Source organism: Oncorhynchus mykiss, chromosome 16, assembly GCF_057628025.1.
Source record: "Oncorhynchus mykiss isolate SJ-2025 chromosome 16, ASM5762802v1, whole genome shotgun sequence".
In the NCBI taxonomy this organism is placed as follows: domain Eukaryota; kingdom Metazoa; phylum Chordata; class Actinopteri; order Salmoniformes; family Salmonidae; genus Oncorhynchus; species Oncorhynchus mykiss.
The window spans coordinates 20008243-20033450 of NC_143037.1; the positions used below are offsets into that span (position 1 = coordinate 20008243).

General features: G+C 43.5%; 1 protein-coding gene across 2 annotated transcripts in view; it reads left to right on the forward strand.

Annotated features, from left to right (window-relative positions):
- The window catches only part of dnah3 (dynein axonemal heavy chain 3), a 73030-nt gene that overhangs the window by 21354 nt on the left and 26468 nt on the right, over positions 1–25208 (forward strand). The window contains exons 1-26 of one of the 2 annotated variants that reach the window (XM_036946454.2): positions 3817–4143; positions 4512–4613; positions 4760–4967; positions 5123–5168; positions 5275–5443; positions 5740–5932; positions 6219–6414; positions 7005–7130; positions 9355–9550; positions 11054–11233; positions 11898–12034; positions 12185–12290; positions 14980–15158; positions 15379–15563; positions 15867–15990; positions 16330–16483; positions 16731–16875; positions 17104–17315; positions 17645–17736; positions 18254–18368; positions 22150–22266; positions 22526–22705; positions 22805–22941; positions 23345–23546; positions 23736–23828; positions 23950–24060. In XM_036946454.2, coding sequence (XP_036802349.2) covers positions 4078–4143; positions 4512–4613; positions 4760–4967; positions 5123–5168; positions 5275–5443; positions 5740–5932; positions 6219–6414; positions 7005–7130; positions 9355–9550; positions 11054–11233; positions 11898–12034; positions 12185–12290; positions 14980–15158; positions 15379–15563; positions 15867–15990; positions 16330–16483; positions 16731–16875; positions 17104–17315; positions 17645–17736; positions 18254–18368; positions 22150–22266; positions 22526–22705; positions 22805–22941; positions 23345–23546; positions 23736–23828; positions 23950–24060 — 3771 coding nt within the window. In that variant the 5' untranslated portion in view covers positions 3817–4077. Of the gene's footprint in view, positions 1–3816; positions 4144–4511; positions 4614–4759; positions 4968–5122; positions 5169–5274; positions 5444–5739; positions 5933–6218; positions 6415–7004; positions 7131–9354; positions 9551–11053; positions 11234–11897; positions 12035–12184; positions 12291–14979; positions 15159–15378; positions 15564–15866; positions 15991–16329; positions 16484–16730; positions 16876–17103; positions 17316–17644; positions 17737–18253; positions 18369–22149; positions 22267–22525; positions 22706–22804; positions 22942–23344; positions 23547–23735; positions 23829–23949; positions 24061–25208 lie in introns of those variants that run through there. The other variant, XM_090202171.1, reaches the window with a different exon arrangement.

Genomic DNA, 25208 nt, shown 5'->3' on the forward strand with positions numbered 1-25208 from the left:
AAAAGTAAATAAATAAAAACAGTATGGGGATGGCGTAGATAGATTGGGTGGGCTATTTACAGATGGACTATGTACAGCTGCAGCAATCAGTTAGCTGCTCAGAAGGTTGATGTTTAAAGTTGGTGAGGGAAATGAAAGTCTCCAACTTCAGCAATTCGTTCCAGTCACTGGCAGCAGAGAACTGAAAGGAAAGGCGCCCAAATGAGGTGTTGGCTTTGGGGATGATCAGTGAGATATGCCTGCTGGAACGTGTGCTACGGGTGGGTGTTGTTATTGTGACCAGTGAACTGAGATAAGGCGGAGCTTTACCTAGCATAGATTTATAGATGACCTGGAGCCAGTAGGTCTGACAAATATGTAGCGAGGGCCAGCCGACTAGAGCATACAGGTCGCAGTAGTGGGTGGTATAAGGTGATTTGGTAACAAAACGGATGGCACTGTGATAGACTGCATCCAGTTTGCTGAGTAGAGTGTTGGAAGCTATTTTGTAGATGACATCGCCAAAGTCGAGGATCGGTAGGATAGTCAGTTTTACGAGGGTAAGTTTGGCGGCGTGAGTGAAGGAGGCTTTGTTGCAAAATAGAAAGCTGATTCTAGATTTGATTGCAGATGTTTAATATGAGTCTGGAAGGAGAGTTTACAGCCTAGCAAGACACCTAGGTATTTTTAGTTGTCCACATATTCTAGGTCGGAACCGGGTGCGGGCGGGTGCGGGCAGCGAACAGTTGAAAAGCATGCATTTGGTTTTACTAGCGTTTGAGAGCAGTTGGAGGCCACGGAAGGAGTGTTGTATGGCATTGAAGCTTGTTTGGAGGTTAGTTAGCACAGTGTCCAAGGAAGGGCCAGAATGGTATACAGAATGGTGTTGTCTGCGTAGAGATGGAACAGGGAATCGTCCGCAGCAAGAGCGACATCATTGATATATACAGAGAAAAGAGTCGGCCCGAGAATTGAACCCTGTGGTCACCCCACAGAAACTGCCAGAGGTCTGGACAACATGCCCTCCGATTTAACACACTGAACTCTGTCTGCAAAGTAGTTGGTGAACCAGGCGAGGCAGTCATTAGAAAAACCAAGGCTATTGAGTGTGCCGATAAGAATACAGTGATTGACAGAGTCGAAAGCCTTGGCCAGGTCGATGAAGACGGCTGCACAGTGCACAGTCTTTTATCGATGGCGGTTATGATATTGTTTAGTACCTTGAGTGTGGCTGAGGTGCACCTGTGACCGGCTCGGAAGCCGGATTGCACAGTGGAGAAGGTACGGTGGATTTCGAAATGGTCAGTGATCTGTTTATTAACTTGGCTTTCGAAGACTTTAGATAGGCAGGGCAGGATGGATATAGGTCTGTAACAGTTTGGGGGATGACCGCGGCAGCTTTCCAATCTTTAGGGATCTGGGACGATACGAAAGAGAGGTTGAACAGGCTGGTAATAGGGGTTGCAACAATGGCGGCGGATAGTTTTAGAAAGAGAGGATCCAGATTGTCTAGCCCAGCTGATTTGTACAGGTCCAGGTTTTGCAGCTCTTTCAGAACATCTGCTGTCTGGATTTGGGTGAAGGAGAAGCTGGGGAGGCTTGGGTGAGTAGCTGCGGGGGTGAGATGCTTATTGAAATTTTCGATTATCATGGATTTATCAGGGGTGACCATGTTACCTAGCCTCAGTGCAGTGGGCAGCTGGGACGAGGTACTCTTGTTCTCCATGGACTTTACAGTGTCCCAAATGCTGAAGCATTACAACAAAGTAAGTATTAAGTTAAAAGCTCAATGGAGTTCCTTAACTTGGGTGGGCTTTATTTTTTATTTTAAGACCCACGGTAAGTACCGTAGTGAGAGAGAAAAACCACAGCACATTACCAATGGGGTATTGATGGGGTTCTTCTAAGCAAACTGATTTCTGGTCTCAGTCAATCCTCTCTCTCGTGCTCTCTTCAAAAACACTGTTTCCTTATCTTTCATTGCCTGCTCCCTCCCTCACTCCTTTTTTTTAGTATTCTTCCCCTTATTCATTCCCCCAGGGTTTCTCTGAAATCTCTTAAATAATAGACACCGAGTGAAGGGCTTTGGGGGCGTGTGATGGATCGCCCTTCCTTCTCTTTCCAGGCCGCTTACATTCTTGTTGTGCTCCCTACTACTTATCCATCATCCCTGTAATGCCACATTGCTCTCAGGCGAGAGTGTCTAAACACCTATATTTACATCAGGCAAGCATGAAAAGACAGCTTTTTCCTTATGATTCGCTTTATGGTACATCACAATGAAAATGGGTCAGGGGCCTGCTCTGGGACTTTTATTTTGAAAATCTCCAATCCCCTGAGGTCTGTCTCATCTATCATGTTTGTGCATAAAAGCCATTCCCTGACAGACAGACCTGGACGTGCCCATGTGTGGCCAAATACTATAGTTGAACTTGAATGAACTCCCAAGCTATTACCTGTAACCTGTATGGCCTTAAACATAACTTCACATGTAAAAGTTACATTCTCAATGTAAAGTGGAGGTATGCCACACAGCACTTATTGGCCCCATTGGTCACTCATAATAATGGAAAAATGATGGAGAAATAGTAGTCACTCTTGCTTATATGAATTAAGACTGTGATAATAATTCCTTTAGTCTTGCACAATGAGTTTCATTAAATAACCTGTATTCAACTACCAGTAATTTACACCCGACAAGCCTGAAGGAACACAACAAATCATGTAATGTCTATTTGTTACCAGTCCAGTCCTCTTCTCTTCTTGAATAGAGTGCCACTGGCAGTTATATTAGCTTTGTGTCAAACAAAGCTAATATAAATGTTACTCTATACAAGACAAAGACAGAATGTCAAGTTCACAAAACCTGCTTTAGTAACTTTTATCACAAAAAAAGCAGCAATGTTTTCAAAAGTCTAATCAGCTGTCTATCTCTGAGTGAATCTAATTTTGAACACAGTTGGAATGACCCTGTCTCGACAAGTTCGGGCAGCATTTGACGTAATCTTCTTGCACCATGTTGGGTGTTGAAGGTGATTTTTTGATTTTTATAAGAGATTTAGCCACAGGTATCCAGAATGCACAGCACGGGCTGTACCAGAGAGGGGTCAGGACAGCACAGAAAATAAAGGACTCATATTTCCCTCACTATAATTTCATCACTATGGTAATTCATCAAAAGCAGCATAAGAAAACCCAAAACATAAGTAAAAGCAGGCATCATATGCCTACCTGGAATGTAGGATGAGAAGTCTACTTAGTCTACTCTCTCGTGAATTGAGATGCAGGTCTTCAATGTCACTGTGCAACCTTGAAACAACAATATTAATCTTCAAAAATCCCAAAGTTGGCTTTCTTTTAAATCTCAGAGAACAGTTGATTAAGTTTGTCCTCTGTTTGCCACATCAGCGCAACCAAACCCTCACTGACCTCACTACCACGAACTAGCTTGTTGTGACCCCTAGTGGCCATTAGAAACTTTTTGTAAATCGATGTTTTCACATACATTCGCGGTACTGATTGTAGGCGTGGGAATTCCCTTTGTCCAATCTCCCTATCAACAATCATCCCATGTTGAAGCATAATATGATTGCGTTTATGGATGACTGCATGCACAAATAAATCTTCAAATCCCATATGTATGACTCAGCTAAGTGTATTCTGTCAAGTCTCTCAGTCAGAACAAAATCTCATGACAGGCAAAATAACTGTCTTTCTAGTCCAGCTCAAGCACAATATTTGGTACTATTTGCTGGTCATTCTAAGTAAAAACATTTGATTGAAACATATGCCTAAAAGTTTTCGTGCCTCACGTTGCTAGGTAACGACAGCTGTTACCATGGGAGAGAAGTCCCCGGATAGAGACATTGTAGCTGATTGTAGTTCTTTAACTACAGAATAGTGTCATCAACATTGATTTTCCCATTCTTATATTAGCCGGGTAGAATGGTGGACTACAGTAGCTACTTCGCCTACAACTCGTCATGACAATGGCTGTATGAGTTGGTGCCAGAGTTGGTATTTCAAGCAGTGTGGCAGTGGCACTTTGAAAACTTTGTGAGAGATGTCACAAACGAAGCTTTGTGATACATTTTAGGAATGGCATTTGCTAAGAAACGACATGTTGCCAGAATGGAAATTCTGTCGCGAAAGCACCAGCAACAGGTAGGCTAATTGTGACATACTGTAATGGAATGTTTCGGGTGTATTGGAATGTTTCAAATCATTCTGTGCGGATACAATTGCATCGCACATTGGTGTTCGCAGGTTTTGCAGTGGGTTCGTGTGTTTTAGACACATATTTCAAAGGGTTTAGTCTTTAAAAACATGTTATATCCGCTGTATAACCACTGCCTCTAGCTTGACGTTACTTATTTAATTGACAATTTCCTAAATTAAAAATGGAACGCTTAAAAGAGGTAGGCTATGCTTTGTTTTGATAACTAAATTATGCATACAACATAAGTGTGTTTGTGAATGTAATGGCCAGAGAGCCTTGCTCAGCTGAGTGAGAGTTTCTATTTGAACTGCAGATGGAGGATGATTCTATATATAACATGAGTCATGCAAGAGGACTACCTGGTCTCCCACCTCAGCCCCAGGCCTCTAGTGAAGAACCATCAGAGCTTTACCAAGTAAGACCTTTATGTAAAGAAGCCAGTCCCTAAAGTGCTATTGATTGGTGGGAAATTATTATTAGTGTGTTCCTTTGTGTGCATACCTACTAGGACAATTCCATGTCATTCCTGCAAGTTAACTCATTACTTTTAAATTGTTCCAGATTGTTCTCAGGCACAGCCATCACCCACCCATCCTCCAGAACACCTCTTGGACTCTGGCTGTCCCTTATAAGGAACAACGGCACCATCGCACCCCCAGTGAGTCCATTGGGAACAACTACAGCCCCCAGGCTCGTCACCTGAAGATCAGAAACCTACAGAGGAGACCTGGAACCGTCAAAGACTCACTTGGGGATGTACCTGCACCTTGTATCCTTTTGACATTTTCATATGTGAATAATTCTGATTCTGATTCATCCCACTGTTGCTACTTTGCTGACCACCTGATCGGTGCTGAATTGAGTGGCATCAAAACAATAATATCCAAAACAAGATAGAATATTTTATCTTAATTCTCATTTTAGCATCTAGCCCAGCTGAGAAGAGAAAGAGACTCACCCCCAGGGGATGGTAAGATACCTATCAAATACATCAACATTAAGTGTTGACCACTGAAATCTGGACAAAGGGGTGTCATTGAAGTGGTCTTTGTAATGCTTTGTCATCTCAATCCCAGGGATTCAGCTCCTGACACCTCGATCTCACCTGGACTTAAGTTCAGCCCCAGAGAGCCTCTGCCCCCCATCAGCCGACCCCTGACTCCCAAACAGCAGCTGGACATCATGCGGCGCCAAGAGGAACAGATGTGGCCTTTTGAGACAGAACCTACAGAAAGAGACCTGGAGGTAAGCATCCAGAATAGAATAGATAAGGAAATAGAATAGATAGGGAAATATAATGGAATATGGAAGGAAATAGAATAGAGAAGGAAATATTATATATTATATAGAATTACATAGAATGTAACCGAATAGAGGAGAATATAATAGTGGGAATAGAATAGAGCAGGCAATTAGAATAGTATAGCCTCCAGTCCATTCAACCAATTTAGTCAGTCAATAGTTCCATTGCTTTCACTCTTTTGGCAGCGTGTTAATTTTGGATGTATACTTGATGTGAAGTGTTTTGCTGATTTCTACAGAGGTACGTGTACTACATTAGTAACGGCGTCCACAGCCCAATGCTGGCCCACCAGCCCCCCCAGCAGATTAAGAACATAATGAAGCTCCTGCCCCCTGGCATTCAGGACAGCAGCAGGGACATGGAGATACTGAAGGGGAATCTGCTAGATGAGGTCAACAAAGACTACGGCTTCAGTCTCAAGAAGAGCATAGGTGAGCAATACTACCAGTAGCAGGATAATTTGTTACATGACTGCAATGTTTCTTACATGTACCGCAATACTACTTTAATTTATTAATACACTACTCGTAATGAGTGTACTAATAATGTAGATAGTCATTTTAATTTTACTATCCAGCAACAACTGAAAAGAATATAGCCTACACATATTTGCAAACATTCCTATCAAAGCAATGTGGTTGTCTATCAAATCACCCTTCCCCCACTGAAAGTTCCCTTGCCTCCATGTTTTCTGTCTCCCCTCTTGGATCCAACCAGTTGACTACATCCTGAGGGATCCGTCGGAGAGGCAGCGTCTGTTCATCTCCAGCATCCCCAGGCCCTTCCCCAGGAGGGTGATCCGAGGGCCCGTCCCCTGGGCCTGCAATTACAGCCAGGCCCACACCTGGCAGAGCCAGCACCTCTTCACTCTCAACCCCATGATGTTCCACCTGCAAGACCTCTGGGTGAACAGGTAGCCTAGTAGCCTGAGCAAAGACTGGCTTAAAATGAGCATCAACTGCAACCGTTTCCATTTTGTGTCAGGGTTTGTAGTTCCAGTAAACTAGGTAACAAAATGGTTTGCGTAGGTTTACATTCCCCAAATCACAGATCACATTTGGTAGTAGGTCTATATGTGGCAGAATACACTGTTGCTCTGGCAACCAATCTGTTTACCAATCTGTTTAAATAAACTGTTTACCAAAAAAAAAAAAAAAAACAATAAGGAAGCAAAACTAAGCTCAGTACCATAAAACAAGCTAAACAATTGTTTAAATTGTTTAAATGATCTAATCTCCTTCCTGTGGATCAGAAGATAGAGTTTCAGATACAGTTTCTTAATGGACTTGCCTGAACCTATGCATGGTGCTCTGTTGATCTCCTGTATTAACCTGCATTCGTTGATCAAACCAAGTGAATCACCATGAACCCCTACTGTTAATAACCATGTCTTAAATGTCTCAAATAAGAGTTGATCGGTGTGCGAAAGTAAAGTGGACACACAGTTCAGATAACACAAGTTAACCCTTATGTCGCTCTGTCTTTCTTTTCTCATCCTTTCAGTTTCTCCTCCTTGAGGTTTGTGAGACTAGGGGACCTTTTCTCTGCCAACTTCCCCCTGCTGCCCACAGAGTTTGAAGACCTGATTCAGAGACAGTGCCAAATCACCAGGGACGACCTGGCTAATAGGTTAGTAACCTACTGTCTTCAGTCAGTCAGGCAGGCAGTTAATCAAACAATCAGTGAAACAGTCAGTCAGCCAGCCAGACAGACGGGTAGATAGTCAGTCAAGTCAACCAGATAGACAGTCATTCAGCCAGGTAGACAGACAGGCGGGTTGACATACAGGTTGGCAGATAGGCCAAGGTCTGCATGGCTAATCCCGGTGTTGTAGTGAGAGTCTCATGTCTTCTCCTTGTTCACTGTGTCATACCCCTGTCGTGTCTTTCTTCTCACTTAAGGATTCCATTGCAACCTGCTGTGTTTAGAGCAAGGGACCAGTAAACATGATTTGTGGCTGAAATATGAGCCATTGAAATTTCACAAATGTGTTGATTTTTTTTCTGAGTTTGTGCCTGCTTGGATACCATTGTTCTCTGAAAGTTCAGTTTCCCTTGCCAACCACAGTAGAGCCAAAGGAGATCATGTTCTGGTGTGGCGCTGTTGAAATGCCTAAACATTGCACCAGTTGCTAGGTTTCGTCCTTTTTCTGGAGGCGGAATAGAGTAACATACATACAGGGGACACATACATGTGTCACAACAATAGTACACACATACAGGGGACCAGCAAGCAAGCACCTACTGTATCAGACCACTGTATCAGACCACTGTAAGCGGCAGAATGCTGGTGGCAACTTTCCTATCAACCACTGGTGGCAAAATGGTGTCACACCGCTGCCAGCAAGCCTCTATTCAATCACTGGGGGCATATACAGTGAACAAAAATATAAACTCAAAATGCAAAGTGTTGGTCCTATGTTTCATAAGCTGAAATAAAAGATCCCTGCCATTTTCTACATGCACAGAAAGCAAATTTCTCTCAAATGTTGTGCACAAATTGGTTCACATCCCTGTTATTGAGCACTTCTCCTTTGCCAAGATAATCCAGCCACCTGACAGGTGTGGCATATCAAGAAGCTGATGAAACAGCATGCTCATTACATAGGTGCACCTTGTGCTGGGGGACAATTAAAGGCTACTGTAAAATGTGCAGTTTTGTCACACTACACAATGCCACAGATATTTCAAGTTTTGAGGGAGTGTGCAATTGGCATGCTGACTGCAGGAATGTCCACCAGAGAATTTAATGTTAATCTCTCTACCATAAACCGCCTCCAATGTCGTTTTAGAGAATTTGGCAGTACGTCCAAACGGCCTCACAATCGCAGACCATGTGTAACCACACCAGACCAGGACCTCCACATCCGGCTTCTGAGACTACAACCGAAAAAATCACACAAACTGTCAGAAACCGTCTCAGGGAAGCTCACCTGCGTACTCGTTGTCCTCACCAGGGTCTTGACCTGACTGCAGTTCGGCATCGTAACCCACTTCAGTGGGAAGATGCTCACCTTTGATGGCCACTGGTATTCTGGAGAAGTGCGCTCTTCACAGATGAATCCAGTTTCAACTGTACTGGCAGATGGCAGACAGCGTGTATGGCGTTGTGTGCGTGAGTGGTTTGCTTATGTCAACGTTGTGAACAGAGTGCCACACTGTGGTGGTGGGGTTATGGTATGGGCAGGGATAAGCTGTGGACAACAAACACAACTGCATTTTATTGATGGCAATTTGAATGCACAGAGATACCTTGATAAGATCCTGAGGCCCATTGTCGTGCCATTCATCTGCCGGCATCACCTATGCATGGTCCCATGTCCCAAGGATTTGTACACAATTCCTGGAAGCTGAAAATGACCCAGTTCTTCCATGGCCTGCATACTCACCAGACATTTCACCCATTGAGCATGTTTGGGATGCTCTGGATTGACGCGTACGACAGCGTATTCCAGTTCCAAATATCCAGCAACTTCGCACAGCCATTGAAGAGGAGTGGGACAACATTCCACAGGCCACAATCAACAGCCTGATCAACTCTATGCGAAGGACATGTGTTGCGCTGGATGAGGCAAATGGTGGTCACACCAGATACTGATTGGTGTTCTGATCTACCTCCCTACCTTTTTTTTAAAGGTATCTGTGACCAACAGATGCGTATCTGTATTCCCAGTCATGTGAAATCCATAGATTGGGGCTTAATACATTTATTTCAATTGACTGATTTCCTTATATGAACTGTAACTCAGTAAAATCTTTGAAATGGTTGCATATTGTGTATATATTATTGTTCGGTGTACGTACAACAATCCCTCATGTGGACTATATGAGACCCCAGTGCCTGTGTTTTGCAGGTGGCTGCCGCGCTGTGTGTCCCTGTTTGTCACCTACAAGAACCTTTGGCTGCCCCTGGTGCCCCAGAGTGACCACGTGGCCCCAGTCAGTGCCCAGGAGTTCTTCTCCTGCGTGGCCGCCCTCATGTCCCTACAGCTCCGGAGCCTGATCATTGCCTCCCTGCAGGACCTGCTCCAGTTCTTCACCCTGCACCAGGTCTGTCTAACCACTCAACTCTGTCAGGGTTCAACCACGGTTCAACTATCTATACAAGAGGTGTCAAACAAATGGCCCCGCAAGCCCATTCAATCCGGCCTGTTATCCCCGGAATTATTTTCTTGTGGGACGATCTCAATCGACATTCAAATTACTAAAACCAAATCGAAACTGTGCCCGAAATAATAATGGGCCTACAGTTTAAGTCGGAAGTTTACATACACTTAGGTTGGAGTCATTAAAAGTTGTTTTCCAACCACTCCACAATTTTTTTGTTAATAAACTATAGTTTTGGCAAGTTGGTTAGGACATCTACTTTGTGCATGACACAAGTCATTTTTCCAACAATAGTTTACAGACAGATTATTTCACTTATAATTCACTGTATCACAATTCCAGTAGGTCAGAAGTTTACATACACTAAGTTGACTGTGCCTTTAAACGGCTTGGAAAATTCCAGAAAATTACAGTGGGGCAAAAAAGTATTTAGTCAGCCACCAATTGTGCAAGTTCTCCCACTTAAAAAGATGAGAGAGGCCTGTAATTTTCATCATAGGTACACTTCAACTATGACAGACAAATGAGAGAGAAAAAATCCAGAAAATCACATTGTAGGATTTTTTATGAATTTATTTGCAAATTATGGTGGAAAATAAGTATTTGGTCACCTACAGTCAGTTAAGAACAAATTCTTATTTACAATGACGGCCTAGGAACAGTGGGTTAACTGCCTGTTCAGGGGCAGAACGGCAGATTTGTACTTTGTCAACTCTGGGATTTGAACTTGCAACCTTCCGGTTACTAGTCCAACGCTCTAACCACTAGGCTACCCTGTAGAGCGGATCTGGTCTGATCAAACGGGTGTAATCGAGTTAGGGTAAACCATGTGTGTAACTATAGATCAGGGGTATCAAACTCACAGACGATGCAATCAGCATCACTCTGCACACTGCCCTATCCCATCTGGAAAAGAGGAATAACTACAGTTGAAGTCGAAAGTTTACATACAATTAGGTTGGAGCCATTAAAATGTATTTTTCAACCACTCCACAAATCTCTTGTTAACAAACTATACTTTTGGCAAGTCGGTTAGGACATCTACTGTCACGCGGAATGACGCCGGAGAGACGAAGCAGGTACGGGGAGTAAACATTTAATAAATGACGGACATATAACGAGACAGGCACAGCGTCAGCAAACAGAAACTAAGAGAAGAAACAATCAATGCAGCAGCGGGGAACAGAACAAGGGAACATACAAATATAGGGAATAAAGGAACATGTGATAAGTGAGACCAGGTGAGTCCAATAACGCTGATGCGAGTGACGAGGGAAGGCAGGTGTGGGTGATGGATGGCAGGAGCGTGTGATGCAGGGTAATCTGGCACCCTCAAGGCCCAGGGGAAGGGAAGAGCGGGACACATACTGTGCCTATATATTTAAATTAGTTCATTATAAAGAAGACCAATGTTATTTCTTCTGTTCTCTATGATTTGTTGGACAGGACGGGAATGACTTTGGTGAAGTGTTTGACGAGATGCGCTTCGTGCAGCCTCAGGTGCTGCTGGTCAAGCTGAGGGTGGAGGAGCCTCGCATTGTCTTCCTGCCCAGCCTTCAGGAATGCTGGGAGCTCATCCACCGGGGCTTCATGGAGATCATCAAGAGCGCCCAGAAACTCCCACGGGTATAAAAAAAAAGAACTCTCAGCCTGCTGTCCTTTCAGTTCTTCATGATTAATGTTCAGTTGTTTATCTAATCTGTTCAATCTATTTCTGTAATTAAAACATTTCCAATATTAACAGTTTAAAGTGGCAGTGCCATCCTGTTTTATGATATTTCCACCCTATGAGGTTGAAATAAAACTCTGAAATTGTGAAAAATATGATAATGCCCTTTTAGTGTAAGAGATTTTGAAAATATATCCTGGAATTACAGCCTGTTTAGATGGGATGGAGTTTTTGGCCCACATCATGACATCACAATCTGATCAGATTATTCTGACCAATGACCATTCATCTTTTATTTGCATATGTATCCTCATACTTTGAAGTGGTAAGCGGGGTAGGCTCAGAGTCTAAATGATCCTAACCGCACAGACCGATAATTTCAATGGCAAAAGGAGGCTCAGGGAAATAAATGACTAAACAAATATTTTGAGTTATTTTCATGGAAAAAACTCACAGTGATTTATTAAACATATACAGTTAAAAAATGTAATAAAAAAAAGCCTGCATGTGGGTTTTAAAATCGTTTACTCACATTTGTACCCATTGAATGTGACCAATTTGTTCTGGTGCTCAGCATGGAAAGGATTGTGACTGACAGTTTGTCTGGTCTTCTCTGTACAGGTGGAGTGTAACCTGTTCCCAGAAATCCAGGGACAGGGCCTTTATCTGCACTCCGTCAGACCTGATGAGCTGCTGGTCACAGACCTGATCAACAGAGCCAAGAACATCTTCCAGAAGAACACTGTGGGACCAAAGAAGTATGGGGACATAACTAAACCTATACTACCTAAATTTGAGTCAACTATCTGACATTCTACTTTCTTCCAATACTTTTATGTTAACCTGTTTGGTGGATGAAGGTTCTTTTAAGAAAATTACTCATTGCAATATTTCAATATGATCTCCAGGTACCTGAACGTGTATAAGAAGTACAGCAACCTACTAGACAACACTGCAAAGCAGGATATAGTGGCGTTCCTCAAAGAAAAACATTCCCTGCAAGGTTTTACTAAGGTAGATTTGCCTCTCTGCCGTCCTTCCTTCAAACACTACTAGTAGACCTACAGTACCAGTCAAAAGTTTGGACACACCTACTTATTCAAGGATTTTTCTGAATTTTTAAATATTTTCTACATTGTACAATAATAGTGAAGACATTAAAACTATGAAATAACACATGTGGAATCATGTAGTAACCATAAAAGTGTTAAACAAATCAAAATACATTTTATATTTGGGATTCTTCAAAGTAGCCACCGTTTGCCTTGATTACAGTTTTGCACACTCTTGGCATTCTCTCAACCAGCTTCACCTGCAATGCTTTTCCAACAGTCTTGAAGGAGTTCCCACATATGCTGAGCACCTGTCGGCTGCTTTTCCATCTCAATTGGGTTGAGGTCTGGCCATCTGATGCAGCACTCCATCACTCTCCTTCTTGGTCAAATAGCCCTTACACAGCCTGTTGTGTCTTTGTCCTGTTGGAAAACAAATGATAGTCCCACTAAGCGCAAACCAGATGGGATGGCGTATCGCTGTTGAATGTTGTGGTAGCCATGCTGGTTAAGTGTGCCTTGAATTGTAAATAAATCACAGACAGTGTTACCAGTAAAGCACCCCCACAGCATCACACCTCCTCCTCCATGGTTCACGGTGCGAACCACACACGTGGAGATCATCCGTTCAACCACTATGCGTCTCACAAAGACACGGCAGTTGGAACAAAAAATCTCACATTTGGACTCGTCAGACCAAAGGACTGATTTCCACCAGTCCATTGCTCGTATTTCTTGGCCCAAGCAAGTACCTTCTTCTTATTGGTGTCGGTGTCCTTTAGTAGTGGTTTCTTTGCAGCAATTCAAACATGAAGGCCTGATTCACACAGTATCCTCTGAACAGTTGATATTGAGATGTCTGTTACTTGAACTCTGTGAAACATTTATTTGTGTCATGCCTGCCAAGCTGCCTTCATTACGCACACCTGTCACCATCATTACGCGCTGCAGCACTCATTGGACTCACCAGGATTCCTTCACTTTGTTGATTGCCCCGTCTATATCTGGCTGTTCCTCCGGTGGGTCCCTGTGTCAGCATTATTGTCATTGATGTCATTATTTTTCCCCTGTCCAGACACTTTTCCTGTTCTGTTTCATGTTCGTTGTTTATTAATGTTCACTCCCTGTACTTGCTTCTCATCTCCAGCGTCGATCCTCACAGAATGCTGACACCAGTAAAGGAAGCATCAGGGAGTTTTTGTTTTTTGTCGGGTCCTGGTGCCGTTGCCGATGGAACCGGTAGTGCCTCAGCTAGTTCGTCGGGCTTCAACGCCTTAGCTGGCTCGAGAGGTCTTCTTGCCTCGGTCGGCACGTCATGCTTCAGCCGGCCCATCAGGCTCCCACGCCTTAGCCGGTTCGTCAGGCTCCCACGCCTCGGCGGAATCGTCTGGCTTTCACGCATCAGCTGGATCGTTGGGTTCCCACGCCTCTGCTGGCTCGTCGGTCTTCTACGCCTCAGCCAGCTTGTCCAGCGCCCATCCCTCGGCCGGCCCGTTAGGCTCACCCAGGTGGGACGCCGCGTGGCACCCCTAGAGGGGGGGGGGGGGGGGGGTACTCTCATGCCTGCTCCCGCTCCTCCTCTCTGGCTCTCGAGGGCGCCAAGCTGCCTTCATTATGCACACCTGTCACCATCATTACGCGCTGCAGCACTCATTGGACTCACCTGGATTCCTTAACTTTGTTGATTGCCCCGTCTATATCTGTCTGTTCCTCCGGTGGGTCCCTGTGTCAGCATTATTGTCATTGATGTCGTAATTTTTCCCCTGGCCAGACTCTTTTCCTGTTCTGTTTCATGTCCGTTGTTTATTAAATGTTTACTCCCTGTACTTGCTTTTCGTCTCCAGCGTCGATCCTCACAATTTGGGCTGAAATTTCTGAGGCTGGTGACTAATGAACTTATCCTCTGCAGCAGAGCTAACTCTGGGTCTTCCTTTCCTGTAGCAGTCCTCATGAGAGCCAGTTTCATCATAGTGCTTGATGTTTTTTTACAACTGCACTTGAAGAAACTTTCAAAGTTCTTCAAAATTTCCAGATTGACTGACCTTCATGTCTTAAAGTAATGATGGTCTGTTGTTTCTCTTTGCTTATTTAAGCTGTTCTTGCCATAATTGTGGACTTGATCTTTTACCAAATAGGGCTGGCTATCTTCTGTATACCACCCCTACCTTGTCACAACACAAATGATTGGCTCAAATGCATTAAGAATAAAATAAATTCCACAAATTAACTTTTAACAAGGCACACCTGTTAATTGACGTACATTCCAGGTGACTGCCTCATGAAGCTGTTTGAGAGAATGCCAAATGTATGCAAAGCTGTCATCAAGGCAAAGGGTGGCTACTTTGAAGAGTGTCAAATATAAAATATATTTCGATTTGTTTAACACTTTTTTTTGGTTACTACACGATTCCGTATGGGTTATTTCATAGTTTTGATGTCATTACTATTATTCTACAATGTAGAAAATAGTAAAAATAAAGAAACCCTGGAATGAGTAGGTGTGTCCAAACTTTCGACTGGTACTGTATAACCTAAAAAATATTCAACCATTTAACATGAATTGCATTGTCAAGCTGAAAATAGAGGCTATTATTTGAATGGCGAACTTGGAGATCGGATGAGAACACTTACTTCTACCCACCCCTTCTCAGAAAATCGAGGGTGTGCAGCAGTTGTGGAAGGAGATTGCCTCAATGCACATCACGGTGCCCCTGTCCATGTTTTGCCTGGACGTGCTGAGCCTGAACAAGGACCTGTGTGACCGCGCTGAGAGGCTGAAGGACAGGCTCATCGTCTTCGAGGTGGACGAGAACCGAGAGCTTAACAAGAGGTGAGAGAGGGAAGAACTCCTTATGTTTTAGAACTACACTACCCATAAGACCACACTTTACACAAAAATGACTGGATGGTAAATCCACTCAATTATGTAATGCTCTTACTATTGTGTACTAATGTTACTGCTACCTTTGAAGTGTTTGACTTATAACAAAGAGCTACATCTCCCATACTGTTGGAAGAAAATAATCAGAAATCCGATTTTCTTTTTCTAGCATCTGTCACCGCTATGATGAGATCGCTGCAACCATCACAGGGGCCCCAGGCAACACGGAGGAGCTGGTGGCCCTGAACCAGTACCTAAAGCACACCAGCGAGGTGACCGTCCACAAGCTGAAAGATGAGATCAACGAGGCCGCCAACCGCCTCAGCTTCCTCTTGGACTACGCCACCCTGCCTCGTGCGTAATGGAGGACCTCGGTCGATAGTTGTTTACGGTTGGGGATTTGGGCATAGAATTGAGATGCACTGAGCAGATATGCTGTTTGGTCATGTAGAGTAGAACACCTGTCGTTCTAGGAAACACATTTCTGCATTGGGATTTAAATGGGGAAATTTTATGGATTGCGAAGGTGTTATCCATAAGATTTCAAGTTAATTTAATTGGATAACGCCTTTGAAGTGTTACTGCTTATTGTGTTGGAGGTTTTGCATGTTTAGTTCTATACCTACCATGATATCTCTGTGCTCTCTCTCTCTCCAGACGATGATGTGAAGTTGAACAGTAGTGTGTTCCACTGGCCAGAACAGATCCTGGCTGTGTTTGAGATCAGTAAGAGCCGTCTGGCCACCAGGAGAGAACATGCCGAGGACCACCTCCTCAAGAGGTAGACACCAGTACACATTGACAGTCCTGACCCTAATAAGGCTAATCCTCATCCCGAACCATCATGTCAACTTTACAACCGGAACCTCCAATACTAAACCTTGCATTGAGACATCTCTTCTATTCTTTTTTCTTTAATTTCTTACTCTCTCTCTCTCTCTCTCTCTCTCTCTCTCCGTGCTCTTTCTCTCTCTCTCTCTCTCTCTCTCTCTCTCTCTCTCTCTCTCTCTCTCTCCCTGCCCTCTTTCTCTTCATGAAATACACACTAAAACAAAACAGCAATACTAGACCAAAACCACAGACGTCTTTTGTCTCATGCTGAGTCTCCTCTCCTCCTCAGGACAGCAGAGTTTGACCAGATGTTGCAGTCTGTGGGGAAGGAGGTGGAGGCCTTCAAGAAGAAGGAGCTGATGAGCCTGGAGGAGATGAAAAACAACGTGGAGAAGCTCAACGAGCTCACCTCCTGTCTGGACGCCGCCGTCACCGAACTGGACGTGAGTGAAAGGAAAATCGGAAAATGGTTCAAACTGAATCTGTTTTTTTTCTGTTTATGAATTGTTTCACTTCACTAACTCAGTTTGGACCTGCCGTCACTGAAACTGCTTGTAATGATATGCGATATGCAAAACGAATTTGTCAGCCATCGGATCACCTTGTGGGTTTTGTTGCTGTGTTTGCTGCTTTTGCTACTGAATGACTTTCACGTGGTACTGGTTTGTCGCCTTCTCCTCTCACCTCCAGGACATCAACAAAGAGGAGACTCTGCTGGAGAAGGAGCAGAGCCAGTTCCCCATGCTGCAGACCCTGATGGGCAACAAGCAGCCCTATGACCAGCTGTGGACCAATGCCCTCAACTTCCAGAACAAATCAGAGATCTGGATGAATGGTACAGAACTACACACAGGCCATGTTGTAAAACATGTAGTAAGATGTATCATAGTTTTATGATAAATGTCAACTGGTATTATAACTTTAATGGTTCCACGCATAAGATTTTTAATAGAAAGAACTGCCGTAATAACTGTATATTTTGTTTCTACACATTGTGGTCCGAAATGATTGTTTGTTTGCTTACTTATTTGTGTACTTTCTCATCTTGCGCCTCACTTCCCAGGTCCCTTCCTCCACCTGAATGCTGAGAAGATCTCAGAAGAGCTGGTCACTATGTGGAGGACCATGTACAAGCTGACCAAGTCCTTCTCCGACCTGTCAGGGCCGCGCCGCGTGGCCGACAGCTTCAAGATCAAGATTGACAAATTCAAGCAGCACCTGCCCATCCTCACCACCATCTGTAATCCTGGCATCAAGGACCGTCACTGGGAGAGAGTCAGTAGCCTAACCCTCCCTCTCTGGAGCTCTGAAGCAGAGCACCAACACTGAACCAGGAGACAGAATATAATGTGTTTTTAAGGATTTATGTATGATAACACATTACAAAACATTGTCAGCTTGTCCTAAAATTGGAGTTAGTCTGAAAATGGGTCATATTTTGTTATTTAAAAAAAAAACATTATCATTAACACTCAGTAGCCAAAGTACAACTCTTATCAGTACCAGACAGTTCAACCTCAGATAAGATGGCCAGTGAGTCCTGCATACCTGTGATCCATGAAGCTGAGATGAATAATTGATGCTTCTCTGTGTCCTGTTTTCAGATCAGCACCATCGTGGGCTTCGATGTCAAGCCAGATGTGGACACCTCACTGTTTAACATGGTGGAGCTGGGCCTGTCCAAGTTCTCCGACAAGTAAGAACCCATCATTCCTACACTACACTCTGCCTTAGCATTGCGATAGATAGGAGGGAACTGAAATCCGAATAATTGTTGGTGAGAAACAGGGACTGTATTGGTGGTTTATTACCATAATGACATTCAATGTGGTATAGTGTTTTACCAGTAGCACCTTACGCGTTAATACCGTGGCAAGGAAACAAAACACAAAGCGGATTTGACCTCTTTAGGAAACCAGCCCTAATATTGGAAACAAACATCATTATGTTGTCATCCAGAGTCACCTTTAATTTATTTTCCAAGCTATAGCCCACAATATTTTACATAGAGCAGGTTTATAAAGGACCAAAGAGTATGGTCTGCTTTGTGTTTTCATTTTTGCTATCGAAAGAATATTGCGATACTGGTATTGTCCCAGCCCGAGTGATAATACCGTTTTCAGTGGGTTTCTGCTCTTTTCCATAAATGTGTTAGGTTGTGATTTGCTGTACAATGTGAAGCTGTCTCTGACTTTTCCTTCCTCAACTCTCAGGCTTGAGGAGATAGGGGCGTCTGCCAGTAAGGAGTACTCTCTGGAGAAGGCCATGGAGAAAATGAAGACTGAATGGGCTGAGCTCTGCTTTGCCTTCGCTGCCTACAGAGACACGGTAAGCAGCAGCAGGCACGCAAATGCACACACACACACACACACACATACAGTATTAACTAATTACAGAATTTGTCATCTGGACTTATAAATTATTAAAAAGTAACCAAGTATGCCAATATTAGATACTATTACACCCTAGACAGGATCAACTTTCTTAAAGGCCCAATGCAGCCATTTTTATCTCAATATCAAATAATTTCTGGGTAACAATTAAGTACATTATTGTGATTGTTTTCACATAGCTTCTTAGCAAGAACAATTTCTCAAGCAAGGACTGTCTGGGACTGGTGTGAGGGGTAAACTGAAAATGAGCTGTTATAGGCAGAGGTTTGGAACACTCTTATTGGTCTATTAAATAATTTACCACCTGGTGATGTCATCAGGTAGGCCAAAATTCCCACCAAAACAAACAGCTCTTACACTAAATGGCCATTATCATAATTTTCACAATTGTTCAGTATTATTCCAACCTCATAGTGTGGAAATATACAGTACCAGTCAAAAGGGGTTTTCTTTATTTTAACTTTTTTTTTTACATTGTAGAATAACAGTGAAGACATCAAATCTATGAAATAACACATATGGAATCATGTAGTAACAAAAAAGTGTTAAACAAATCAAAGTAGCCACCCTTTGCCTTGATGACAGCTTTGCACACTCTTGGCATTCTCTCAACCAGCTTCAGAGTCTTGAAGGAGTTCTCATATATGCTGAGGACGTGTTTGCTACTTTTCCTTCACTCTGCGATCCAACTCATCCCAAACCATCTCAATTGGGTTGAGGCCGAGTGATTGTGGAGGCCAGGTCATCTGATGCAGCACTCTTATCACTCTCTTTCTTCATCAAATAGCCCTTACACAGACTGTATGTGTGTTGGGTCATTGTCCTGTTGAAAAACAAATTATATTCCAACTAAGGGCAAGCCAGACGGGATGGTGTATCGCTGCAGAATGCTGTGATAGCCATGCTGGTTAAGTGTGTCTTGAATTCTAAATAAATCAATGACGGTGTCACCAGCAAATCACCCCCACACCATCACACCTCCTTCATGCTTCACGGTGGGAGCCACACATGCAGAGATCACCCGTTCACCTCTGCGTCTCACAGAGACTAATGCTCGTGTTTCTTGGCCCAAGCAAGTCAAATCAATTTGTATTTGTCACACGCTCCGAATACAACAGGTGTAGACTTTACAGTGAAATGCTTACTTACAAGCCCTTAACCAGCAATGCAGTTTTAAGAAGAAAAAACTATTTACTAAAATAAACTGAAGTGGTGCAGCCGTCTAAGGCACTGCATCACAGTGCTAGAGGCATCACTACAGACCCTGGTTCAATTCCAGGCTGTATCATAACCGGCAGTGATTGGGAGTCCTATAGGGCCCAGCGTCGTCCGGGTTAGGGTTTGGCCAGAGTAGGCCGTCATTGTAAATAAGAATTTGTTCTTAACTGACTTGCCTAGTTAAATAAAGGTTCAATATAAAATACATATAATTAAAAATATATATCAATAAAAATAGAAAAATAACAAATAATTAAGGAGCCACAATAAAATAACAGTAACGAGGCTATATTTCCGGGGGTACCGGTACAGAGTCAATGTGCGGGGGCACCTGTTAATTGAGGTAATATGTAGGTAGAGGTAAAGTGACTATGCATGGATAATAAACAGGGAGTAGCAGCAGCATAAATATGGGGGTGGGAGGGGGACAATGCAAATAGTCCGGGTAGCCATTTGATTAGCTGTTCGGGAGTCTTATGGCTTGGGGGTAGAAGCTGTTAAGAAGCCTTTTGGACCTAGACTTGGTACCGCTTGTCATGCGGTAGCAGAGAGACCAGTCTATGACTAGGGTGGCTGAAGTCTTTGGCAAGTTTTTGGGCCTTCTTCTGACACTGCCTGGTATAGAGGTCCTGGATGGCAGGAAGCTTGGCCCCAGTGATGTACTGGGCCGTGCGCACTGCTTAGTGCCTTGCGGTCGGAGGCCGGGCAGTTGCCATACAGTGATGCTCTCGATGGTGCAGCTGTAGAACCTTTTGAGGATCTGAGGACCCATTCCAAATATTTTCAGTCTCTTGAGGGGGAATAGGTTTTGTTGTGCCCTCTTCACGATTGTCTTGGTGTGTTTGGACCATGATATAGTAGTAGTTTGTTGGTGATGTGGACACCAAGGAAGTGGTTTCTTTGCAGCAATTCGACCATGAAGGCCTGATTCACGCAGTCTCCTCTGAACAGTGTCTGTTACTTTAACTCTGTGAAGCATTTGTTTGGGCTGCCATTTCTGAGGCTGGTAACTCTAACGAAGTTATCTTCTGCAGCAGAGGTAACTCTGGGTCTTCCTTTCCTGTGGTGGTCCTTGCCAGTTTCATCATAGCTTTTGATAGTTTTTGCGACTGCGCTTGAAGAAAGTTTTGAAAGTTCTTCAAATTTTCCTGGATTGACTGACCATGTCTTAAAGTAATGATGGACTGTTTTTTTCTCTTTTCTTATTTGAGCTGTTCTTGCCATAAAATGGACTTGGTCTTTTACCAAATAGGGCTATCTTCTCTGTACCACCTCTACCTTGTCAAAGTTAAGTTGTAGTAGGCTGCTTTGTTCTGGAAGTTAGAATAGATCCTTCAGATGTTCCAATGGTTGCTTGATGGGATCTTTCTCGTGTTTTTTGTCAAAGTTATAGACTACAATACATTACCCAGCTGCAGACTGAGAATGTTTGGTATAGTCTTTGCCTTCTTCACTCGTCGAGTTTCAGAGGGTCTTAACAATTTCGTAACATTCAGCTCACACTCTCGGTCACGCTGGTCTGTATTTAAATTGCAACCATTTCAACGTATTCAGCTCGCGCTGCACATATACTGGTCTGTTGTAAATTTCGTTAGCAGTCCTTTTATGCACTCGCCTTGGAGGGCGGTTCCATCACGTTGCCACAATGTCTGTGCTCACATGGGCGTGGTCACTGACTCAGCAAAAGCTTACATGAAAGACAATTCTCATCTAGAAGGCAAAAATCACATTTAATCTTTTCACAACTTCATATTTAATCATATACGTTTTACAACATTTAGATGCAAAACTACATTGTGAAAGCTCTTAAAGATACAGTTATCTTGCTATACCATCTGTAATGACATCACAAAATGCTAAATTATATGACATGATTATTGTTTCGATCCCCACCAACCATTCCCCACATGGTTTATGTTAAAAATATTGTTTCAATATCCAATCTGTTGATGTTAAAGTACTGCAAAGTATATTCTAACACTCAGACATTCCATTCTCAATACTGCAAAGGCAAGAGAGAGAAAGTTTACGATAGGCTGTTAAAATCATAAAACCGCCCCCCCTTCCTCTCTGGTGGGAGAGGGGGTGGGGGGGCTCTCTTTGATCCTCACTCAGAAGGAAAAGTCATGACAAGGTGTTTGAGAGAATACCAAGAGTGTGCAAACCTGTCATCAAGGCAAAGGCTGGCTACTTTGAAGAATCTCAAATATTGAACACTTTTTTGGTTACTACATGATTCCATATATGTTATTTCATAGTTTTGATGTCTTCACTATTATTCTACAATATAGAAAATAGTACAAATTAAGAAAAACCCTTGAATGAGTTGCTGTGTCCAAACTTTTGACTGATACTGTATATAAAACACAGGAAAATCATGTTTTTTACAGCACTGGGCCTTTAATAGGCCAGACTGGTTCAGTTTGATGTGTGCTGTGTGATGTTGGGTGTGGAAAGAAGCCATCTCTTATTCCGCATGTGTGTGTGTGCGAGTGTAGGGTACGAGTATTGTATCTGCAGTGGATGACATCCAAGTGCTCCTAGACGACCACGTCATCAAGACCCAGACCATGCGAGGGTCACCCTTCATCAAGCCCATAGAGGCTGACTGTAAGGTAGGATCATCACACTGCCACCTGTCATCTCTGGTCTACTGGATTGGGTGACATCCCAGTTGAGATCATTCATGGCCATGAAATTGATACTAGCCAATGTTCTCCTGTAATGTACGTTCGTATTGTACATTCATTCTAAGGGTTTTTAAATCTTTCTGTTTTTCTCACTCTCTCTTTCTTCTTTCTCTTACCTCTCACTTTCTTTATCATTTTCACTTCAATCTCAAATCTCTATTTTCCCTTCTCCCCCCGTTCTCAGCAATGGGAGGAGAAGTTGCTGATGATGCAGGACATCTTGGACTCCATGTTGAAGTGTCAAGCTACCTGGCTCTACCTGGAGCCCATCTTCAGCTCTGAGGACATCATCGCCCAGATGCCTGAGGAGGGACGCAAGTTTGCCATCGTGGACCGATACTGGAAAGATATCATCGCTGAGGCGGTGAGACACACACACACACCCGAAATGACTGTGTGTGCGTGCCTATATGTGTGTGGGGATTTCCTTATCTTGACCAATACCCTGTATGTGTGTGTTCAGATGAAGGACACGCGTGTGCTGGTGGCTACAGACCAGGCCAACATGCTTGGCCGTCTCGAGGAGGCCAATGTATTTCTGGAGGACATCCAGAGAGGCCTCAACACCTACCTGGAGAAAAAGAGACTATTCTTCCCCAGGTAACTCTAACAACTATTAACATTCTCTTTGAAATTGGCTGTCACTTTTACATACTTTGACAGTATAAGTACCACTGTATGTTAATGCTCACATGAAATGTGTGTATTTTAGCATTTACGTCAATCTTGTGTGTATTCATGTCTATGGGAGACTTGTGAGTTAAGATTGTGTAGCCCATTTAGCCCTTGAAGAGTCAGGCCCTTGGAGAACTGTCAGAACTGTCAACTGATTTAGTATTTAACTGGTACATCTCAATTCAATCACAGTGAATGGCTTATGCTCCAATCAAAATGCAATGAGTCGGAGGATATGTCTGAAAGAGCACCTTATTCCCTTTATAGTGCAATACATAGGGAATAGGCTGCCATCTCGGACTCACCTCTGACTGAATCTAATCCACAGATTCTTCTTCCTGTCCAACGATGAGTTGCTGGAGATCCTGTCAGAGACAAAGGACCCGAGGCGTGTCCAGCCCCACCTGAAGAAGTGCTTCGAGGGCATCGCCAAGCTGGAGTTCACAGAGGACATGGAGATCACTGGCATGATCAGCTCTGAGAAGGAGTTAGTGCCGTTTAGCACCAAGCTCTACCCCGCCAAAGCTAAGGTACTATTGTAGGACACACACACACACACGCATTCAGGCACACACACACACACACACGCTGATGCGTGCATTTCGCACAAGCAAGCATTTCGCTACACTCGCATTAACATCTGCTAACCATGTGTATGTGACAAATACAAATTTGATTTGATTTGATTTGATGTGACTGTGTGGTGTGATCCCATGCAGGGCATGGTGGAGAAGTGGCTACAGCAGGTGGAAAGCATGATGATGACCAGCGTTAGAGATGTCATCCACAAAGGAGTGGACCAGTATGTCGAGGTACAGTAAAGACATAAATACAATTTAGAAAATACATATATTTTTTTAATTGAAATGTTTATTGACAATTACACTTCAAATGTATTATTTTTTATTTTTTTTACACATTATTATTTTGCAGGTCCCCAGGAAAAAGTGGGTGTTGCAGTGGCCTGGTCAGGTTGTTATTTGTGCCTCGTCCATTTTCTGGACCAGTGAGGTCTCTGAGGCCATCGAGACCAATACCCTGCACGTGAGTCACTTAATACATAGCATTACCAAAGACAGTACACTATGAAGATAGGCAGAAACTGCATCTCCTATGGAAACCCCTGATCACTCTTGTAGGCAAGTCAAGGCGACGTTGGCTAGCTAAGCTCATGCACAGAAACACGTCATCGGGTCTAACAGTCGTCTTGCGTCGAACTGAGCATGTGCAGGCCGTCAAATCAAAGGCACACCTTCGATGTAAAGTTTTTTTGACAAAAATGAAAAACGTGTCAGTTTGTGACTTTCATGAGGTTGGAGTAATAACATGTTCAACTGCTTAAGACATTGGCTCCAATCTAGGTTGTGCCTTTAGATTTTGAGAAAATGAAGTACATTTTTTACTTTTTAAAATTAGATTTAACCTTTATTTAACACGGCAAGTCAGTTAAGAACAAATTCTTATTTACAATGATGGCCTACACCGGCCAAACCCGGACGACGCTGGGCCAATTGTGCGCCACCATATGGGACTCCCAATCATGGCCGGTTGTGATACAGCCTGGAATCGAACCAGGGTGAGGTGTAGTGACACCTCAAGCACTGCGATGCGGTGCCTTAGACCACTGAGCCCAAGCAAGAATGTTTTCACTTCTCTCATTGACTTCTCTAACCACAAACACCTGCTTGGCCTGCTTCGCAAGCGTTCCTGGAAGTCTTGCGATGTTGCGCCTCTGTGTTTAGAAATTCAGTGGTATTACTCTACATCCTTATTCACCTAATGTAGCCCCGCCTACTTGACCCAGTTGCTGATCAAATGCCCTTGTCTTTCAACTTCCCTCTAATTAATTAACAGCTTTGCACACTCTTGGCATTTTCTCAACCAGCTTCATGAGGAATGCTTTTCCAACGGTCTTGAAGGAGTTCCTACAAATGCTGAGCACTTGTTGGCTGCTTTTCCTTCACTCTGCTGTCCAACTCATCCCAAAACATCTCAATTGGGTTGAGTTCGGGGGATTGTGGAGGACAGGTCATCTGATGCAGCACTTGGTCATTGTCCTGTTGAAAAACAAATTATAGTCCCACTAAGCGCAAACCAGATGGGATGGCATATCGTTGCAGAATGCTGTGGTAGCCATGCTGGGTAAGTGAACCTTGAAATGTAAATAAATCACTGACAATGTCACCAGCAAA